The sequence below is a fragment of the Dasypus novemcinctus genome, chromosome 16 (genome assembly GCF_030445035.2).
Source record: "Dasypus novemcinctus isolate mDasNov1 chromosome 16, mDasNov1.1.hap2, whole genome shotgun sequence".
Classification (NCBI taxonomy): Eukaryota; Metazoa; Chordata; class Mammalia; order Cingulata; family Dasypodidae; genus Dasypus; species Dasypus novemcinctus.
This window is the reverse complement of record NC_080688.1, coordinates 66,658,104-66,666,074: the sequence shown is the minus strand read 5'-3', so window position 1 is coordinate 66,666,074 and position 7,971 is coordinate 66,658,104. Positions and strand designations below refer to the sequence as shown.

Below are 7,971 nucleotides of genomic sequence, written 5' to 3'. Positions count from 1 at the left end.
CCTCTTCCTAGGGCACCGTGAGTCTAAGCCCTGGTTTCTGCCCAGTGCAATGGGAAGACTGTTAATATTATTACTTGCTGGGTGGACTGGCAAGCCAGTACGCTCTCTGAACTTTGTCTTAGCTGTAAAATGAGGATAATACCTGCTGTTCTATCAACCCTGTAAGATATGTTAGGCTCAAAGGTTTTCTGTGTGAAAATACCTTTTTAATTGTAAAGAGCTTAAATATAAAGTTGTCCTGTAATGATTATCTACATCATCAATTTTAGCCTAGCGATACTCCCAAAATTTAACCTTTCCACAAAAATCTTCGCTAACCTTTCTCATGCTTTTACACTGGTTACAGGATATAAATAGCAATTGTAATCTTAGACGACTCATTGGGCTGAGGATGATATTTTTTCTGTGATTCTGGATGAACCGGGGAGGAAGGGAGCGAGGTCGGCGGGTGGGGCGAGGTCGGCGGGTGGACTGCCCAGGGGCGGGGTGGGGACCGCGCAGACTCAGCTACTTGGCTCCGGGAGGAAGTCACGTGTACTGGCATCCGAAGTCCCCATGGTGACGGAGTAAACTTCCGTCAACTCGCCCAACCCCCACGCCTCAACTGGATTGGCGCACCATGGAAACCAGACCGCGGCTAAGAGGAAATAGGTCCTGCAGGTCTCCGGGGTTGGGGAATCGTGGCACACGCCGCCCTCATCCCGAGGGGATTCGGAAATGTACAGCCAGCGGTTTGGCATCCTACAGCGAGAGATTAAGGGCCCCACTCCCAAAGTGGTGATCGTGGTAAGCACGAGGTGTATATGCGAGTTCCTACAGCCTTCTCCACTCGCTTTTTCACTAGCCAGCCCAACAGCGCTCCTCTCAGGTTGCTTGATGGGGTGGGTTGAATTTTGAAAGAAGGAAAGATAAGGAAAGCTGGTTCCTCACCTCTCTCCCGCGCGGAAAACCCACTCCCATTACCGCGTCATTCATAATATTTAAAATTTAGTATTTGGATAATCACAACTTGGGACCTTTCACTCTCCAAGCTCCAGGAAGGAGGGAAGTGGGTGTCACGGAAATAGCACAAGGCGGAGCGGCAGAAGGTCTGGGGTCTAGGCTTATGTGGTAGCTTATAAGATCTTGGCCTGGTGCTGTGCCGCGCGGAAAATCGTCTGTGGAAGGGGATTGGGTTGTGAACTGTTAGAGATCCCTTGCTGTGACAACTAAACTGAACTGTTACAGTTGCTGGACAGAATGGCCCTGTAGGCTTGGAAATAGGCTCAGTGGTAGTAGTAGGAAGCCAGGGTGTGCTGCTTGATGTAAAATTTGATGTGTCCTGCTCAGGATCCTCACCCACGTAAAGTATTGGTACATGCACTGGGATTTTTTTTTGTTCTTACAAACTAGCTTCTACAGGTCAGAAACACCTTCATGTGTAAAGTAATTACAGAGGTATTGCTTGAGCTCCTGCTCTGTGAACGGTACTGTGGGAGAAAACAGTGGTGAATACCATGAGCCATGGGCAGTTTAACTTTTATTAGAAGCCTGATTCCTGTCTTCAAGGAACTTAAAATCTAATTACAGAAACAACTTGGTCTTGCATTAAATCATTAAAAGTTAACATAGTAAATATGATGTTCTATATTGTCTGGTAGTAGTTGTTGGAAGAGGAAGATCAAGGACAATCGAAAAAATTGAGGACAATTTTATTATGTCCCCAATGCATGTAGCAAATCTCAATCAACATACAGAACTTCTTCTCTATGTCCAAGGACTGTAGAATCTGGAGCTGAGAAGTAATAGATTGTAGGCTTTTACAGAGTGTAGAATTCAGACAGATATTTACATAGACTTCATATGTTACATCCTGTAAGCAAACAGAGCTCGTAGTCAGGGCCATTGATTGAGTGCCATTAAGTGTGCTGGAAATCAATAGACACAGGAGAAAAAAAAGAAAAAGGAAATCACCAAACTAGAGAAGTAGACCTACTGAATATTTTGAGCTTGCAAAAGAATTATGAGGGGGAAGAGAGAAGGTCAGAATTGGTGCTTCTGCTCTTCCTTCGGTGTCTAGAGTAATAAGAAGTGTGGCTATAGAGGCTGAGAGTTGTGTTGGGGGATGGATTAAAACCACCAGGAGACCCTAAACAGTTTCTCCAGGAGAAAAGAAATGTCTGAATTGATGGGGAAGAGAAAGGAGCAGCTATTTACTGAATGCCTCCTAGAGACCCAGTTATTTGATCCTCAAATAGTCTTGTTAGGAAGATATTTGTTTTGTTTATTTTTATAACTGAGGAAACAGAGAGATTAAGTAACTTTCTCAAAATCACGCAATGATAGGTACAGATCAGAATCAAACCCAAGTTGTAAGACATTATTTTATAAGATGTTAAACTATAAACTACAACCCTAAAAATTAAAAGTTGAGATGTTACAGTAAAAAGAAAAACCAGTCGATGACTTTGAAAATGCAGGTAGTTATTAAATCCTGTGTTCTCCTGCCTTTAGCATTTTATGGTTTAGAGCTCTGATGTCCAATATGGTAGCTACTAACCACATGTGGCTTTTGAGCTTTTGAAATGTGCCTAAAGTTGCATGTTGAAATGATATTTTGCATATAATGGGTTAGATAAAATATATTATCAAAATTAATTTCCCTTGCTTCTTTTTACTTTGTTTAATATAACTACAAGAAAATTTTAAATTACATATCTGTTTTTCGTTTTATTTTTATTGGACAGGCTGGATTAGCATCATGTTATTAGAGAACTCCAGGCTATACCCAATTCATTCAGAGATTGGGTCTTTCTCAGACCAAAGGGTCCTGCACAAGATGCCCCAAGTGATACAGGGCTTCCTGAGTGCCCTGGTTATTGTTTATACTGTTTCTCACTCCTAGAGCCCCCTCTTTAGCTAAAATGTTCTTCAGAGCCTGGCTTCTGTTCTGACAACTTAAGTCACCTATTCCTTGGTGGCCTTTGTGCTTGATTTCTGTCCCCAGCCCGTATGTCTACTGGGAGCCTGAGTTCCTACTGTATAGCCTGCTCAATGTGCAGTTGGATTCTGATCTGGTTTATTGTCACCAAGTCTGCATTCACAAAATGTCCTAGTTTTTTGAGAAGAATAGTTGGTTAAGTTAACAGATCTAGGTTCCAAATAATTTTGATATGGATTAGCAAATTCCCATGAAATAGCCCTCAATATCCTCTTCTGTTTTCTCTCCACCTCGGGCCTGCTTTATCTTGTTCAGCTAAATATCATGTGTGCTGAACCCTGGATCTTTTCGTCAAATGTTAATTTTCTTTCCCTGGGAAATTCCTTCACTAAGAATTTCTGACACCCAACCCTAGTATTCTGGTCATCTAGACAGTGATGTCCTAAGTTAAATTATCAGATTGATTCTCTGCCTAATAAGTTAAGGGTTTGGTTTCTGTCAATCAGTTCTCCAGAGTCTCACTACTCTCCTAAGGATAGTTTGATAAAACCGCTGCTGAAAATACAAAACGGAGGACCATGGATTTCATGGTGGCCCCATAAGGGGCAGAGATTTCACTGATCCTACCCAGAAACATTTTTTTTAAAATTCATTCACTGATGGTAGGCATATGCTCAATGTTAGGGATACAGAACTGAAAAAGATATGGTTCATGTGATTTCATTGAATATATCAATATGTATTCAAGACAGAAAATGCATTTCCAACTTTTTAGTGGAAGTTTGTATAAAAATGTGTTTACAGACATTCAGATTACCCAAAAATGTCAAGTACTCACCCTTGTATTAAACTCGGGATACAACAGAAGTTCTACCCCCAGTTTTATTTTGTTTTGTTTTGTTGCCTTTTCGTCTCTCTCTTCCTACCTCCCTCCCTTCTTTGTTAGTAAATAATTTTTCATTGTCATAACTCTTTATATCTATGCTATATACTTGGTAGTATCCCCTTTGGTTGAAAGTATTTTAATGGTGGTAATAATATTATCTACCCCTGAGAAACAATGTGGGATAGGGGGTGGCAAGATCAAGTTCAGGAATTAGAAAACCTCTACTTGTTGTTCTAAGTAGTTCTGCCCTATAAGCAGCTTGGGCGAGTTGCTTAATATCTGTGGGTTTGGTTAGATAATCTTTAGAGTCCTGTTCAAATCTTTAACTTTATAATTCTGCAAACTTTTACCCAAACAGCAACTAGAAATATTTGAGAGTGATTTGATAATATCTTAGGTATAAGCTCAGAGAATAAAACAAGTTACTCCTTAGGTACGTAAGGAGTATAATATAACTGTTTTCAGTTATATTAATTTATATACATATTTTACTTAGTTTGAGTATTGGCAGATGTCATGATTAATAGAAAACCTTGATTTTTTTTGTTTATCATAATTAACTTTTTTTTTCAGAGAGCCAAGCATCCCAAAGGCCAAAGGGTTGAGCAACATCAAGAGAGAATCCGACGCAGCTATCAAGAATATCATGCTACTTTGGCTTCCATTAAGTCAAATGAACGGAATCGCTTGAAAGTTGAGTGGGACCAGCACCATGACCGCAAGTTTTTGCACAGCCTTGTGCAAGCAAGAATCAAAGATGCCATGCAAGGATTTATTATCAATACTGAAGAAAGAAGAAATAAGTAAGTTTCACAAGCAATCCAGACTATAAGACATTCCTAAAAGCAAAATTCAAAAAGCAAGTAAATATTTTTTATTAAACTTTTTTATTGAAATATATCATTTGTACATGAACATACATAAAGAATAAGTGTATAGTAAAAGATGTGAACTTATAAAACAAACATGCATATCATCACAAAAACAATAAGTGTATAGTAAAAGTTGTAAACTTACAAAACAAATATGTATAATATCATACAGGACTCCCATATATAACCCCACCACTAAAACTTTGCATTGTTGTGAAACATTTGTTACAAACTATGAAAGAGCATCGTCAAAATATTACTGATATCTTACATTTGGTGTATTTTTCCCCCAAACAACTTGATTATTAATAACCTGTATTAGTATTATATATTTCTTAATGTTCATGAGAGAACTTTCTCAAATTTGTTTTGTTAATCGCAGTCCATCTTCCACCACAGGATTCCCTGTATTGTACAGTCCCATGCTTTATACATTCCATTCAGAGTGTACACTCAGTGGCTCTCAGTTTCATTACAGAGTTATGCTGTCTTCACCTCTGTCCATTTTAGAACATTTTCATTACTCCAAAAGGAAAAACTCCATTCCCCTTTACCCCCTTATTGTCCCTTAGAATTGATATATCTTCTTTGCCATTGCTGCAAAAATATTACAATATTACTGTTAAATATCGTCCATAAGTTACATTAGTTATAATCTTCCTATGAATCACCATATTCTTAACACTTCGTAAAGGAAGAACACTCTTATATTTATACAATTAACCACAATCTTCATCTACCACTGAAATCACTATCTTATACAGTCCCTAGATTATACTCTAGCTTCCTTTCAATTGACATGTACTTCCACAGACTACTCCTTCCAGCCACAATCACGATTATAAATCACTATAATATGTTACATCCATATTTATTTATTTCCACACTTATGCAATAAACCTTATTTAAATTTCTACATACATTAAGCATCAGCTCCCATTCTCAACCTACGTTCTATCTCCTAGTAAGCCATACTCTTGAGTTTACCTCCATGAGTTTATTCATTGTACGTAGTTCGTATTAGTGAGACCATACAATATTTGTCGTTTTGTGTCTAGCTTATTTCACTCAACATAATGTCCTCAAAGTTCATCCATGTTGTCATTTGCATCCTCATTTCGTTTCTTCTTACAGCTGAATAGTATGCCATTGTATGTATATACGACATTTTGTTTATCCATTCAATGATTGGTAGACACTTAGGCTGTTTTCATATTTTAGCAATTATGAATAATGCTGCTATAAACGGTGGTATGCAAATATCATTTCACATCCTTGCTTTCAGAGCTTCTGAATATATATATATTCACCTTCTTGAGGTACCATCAAACTGTCTTCCACAGAGGTTGTACTATTCTATATTCCCACCAACAGCGAAGGAGTGTTCCTATTTCTCCACACCCTGTCCAGCACTTGTACTTTCCTGTTTTTTTAATAATGGCTATTGTATAAGGTGTGAAATGGTATCTTATTGTAGTTTTGATCTGCATTTACCGAATAGCTAGTGATGTTGAACATGTTTTTGTATACCTTTTGGCCGTTAGTATTTCCTCTTTAGAAAAATGTCAATTCAAATCTTTTTCCCATTTATAATGGGGTTGCTTGTCTTTTTATGATTGAGTTGTATGATCTCTTTATATAACATGGATAGCAAATCCTTTCCAGGAATGTGGCTTCCAAAAACTTTCTCCCATTGAGTAGGCTACTTTTTACTTTTTGGCAAAGTCTTTTGAAGAACTAAAGTGTTTAAGTTTGAGGAGGTCCCATTAATCCATTTTTTCTTTCGTTGCTTGTGCTTTGGATATAAAGTTTAAGAAACTAAGGCCTACCACAAGATCTTGAAGATGTTTCCTTATATTTTCTTTTAAGAATTTTATGGTTGTAAATTTTTATTTAGGTCCTTGATGCATTTTGAGTTAATTTTTGTATTAAGTGTGAGATATAGGTCCTCTTTCTTTTAGATTTGGATATCCAATTCTCCCATCACAATTTGTGGAATAGACTGTTCTGGCCCAGCTGGGTGGGCTTGACAGCCTTGTAAAAAATGACTTGACCATAAATGTGAGGGTCTGTTTCTGAGTTCTCCATTTGGTTCCATTGGTCAATATGTCTGTCTTTTTGCCAGTACCATGCTGTTTTAATCACTGTAGTTAAGTAATATGATTTAAAGTCAGGAAGTAAGAGTCCTCCAATTTCATTCTTTTAAAAAATATTTTTGGTTAGTCAGGGCCCTTTGCCCTTCCAAATAAATAAATTTGATAATTGGCTTTTCCATTTCTGAAAAAAAGCTGTTGGTATTTTTATTGGGATTGTGTTGAATCTGTAAATCAGTTTGGGTAGAACTGACATCTAAACAATATTTAGTCTTCCAATTCATGAATGCAGGATGTTCTTCCTTTTATTTAGGTCTTCTTTGGTTTCTTTTAGCAATGTTTTGTAGTTTTCTAAAGTCCTTTATATCTTTGGTTAAGTTTATTCCTAAGTATTTGATTTATTTAATTGCTATTAGAGTTGAAATTTTTTATTGTTGTTGTTAAGGTGTGTAGCTAAGTCTTTCATTTTAGCTCTTCTAATATATTATTTTGATGTTTATTTAATAGTTCTGGTCTTCTTTTTAAATTTTTATAACATCAATTTTATTGGTACATATTATTAAAGCATACAATTCATCCAAAGTATGCAACCAATGGTATTTGACATAATCACATAGTTGCCCATTCATCATTTCAATCACTATTAGAGCATTTTCATTATTTCAATAATAATAATAAAAAACAAGAGAATTCCTTCTCAATCTGTTTTCCATGCTGTATATAGATGCTATTTCTGACTATTCTCGCACAATTATTTATTAAGCAGTTTTCTTGAGATATATTGGCATACCATGCAATCTATCTAAAGTGTATAATCAATGGCTTTTAGTATAATCACAATGTTGTGCGTTCATCACCAGAAAAAATTTTAGAACTGTTTCATTACTCCAAAAAAGAAAAACATGACACCCTTTAGGATGCCTTCCCTAGCTCCACATAACCACTAATCAAATTTCGTCTTTATAAATTGATTTATATTTACATTATATATAGATGGAGTCATACAATATGTTACACAATATATTTAGTACATAGTAATGCAATCATAAGTATTTGTCCTTTTATGTCAGGCTTCCTTCACTCAACATAATGTGCTCTAGTTTCATCCATGTTGTCATATGCTTTACGACTTCATTTCTTCTTACAGGTCCATAATATTCCAGCATGTGTATATACTACAGTTTGTTTATCCATTCATTG

The 7,971-nt window shown here is 36.7% G+C and overlaps 1 protein-coding gene across 3 annotated transcripts in view; it reads left to right on the top strand.

Annotated features, from left to right (window-relative positions):
* The first annotated feature begins 584 nt into the window (after window positions 1-584).
* The window catches only part of CFAP53 (cilia and flagella associated protein 53), a 77,431-nt gene continuing 70,044 nt past the window's right edge, over window positions 585-7,971 (top strand). For 2 of the 3 annotated variants that reach the window (XM_004461370.5, XM_023589642.3), the window contains exons 1-2: window positions 606-786; window positions 4,380-4,609. In XM_004461370.5, coding sequence (XP_004461427.1) covers window positions 718-786; window positions 4,380-4,609 — 299 coding nt within the window. In that variant the 5' untranslated portion in view covers window positions 606-717. Of the gene's footprint in view, window positions 787-4,379; window positions 4,610-7,971 lie in introns of all 3 variants that reach the window. The other variant, XM_004461369.5, reaches the window with a different exon arrangement.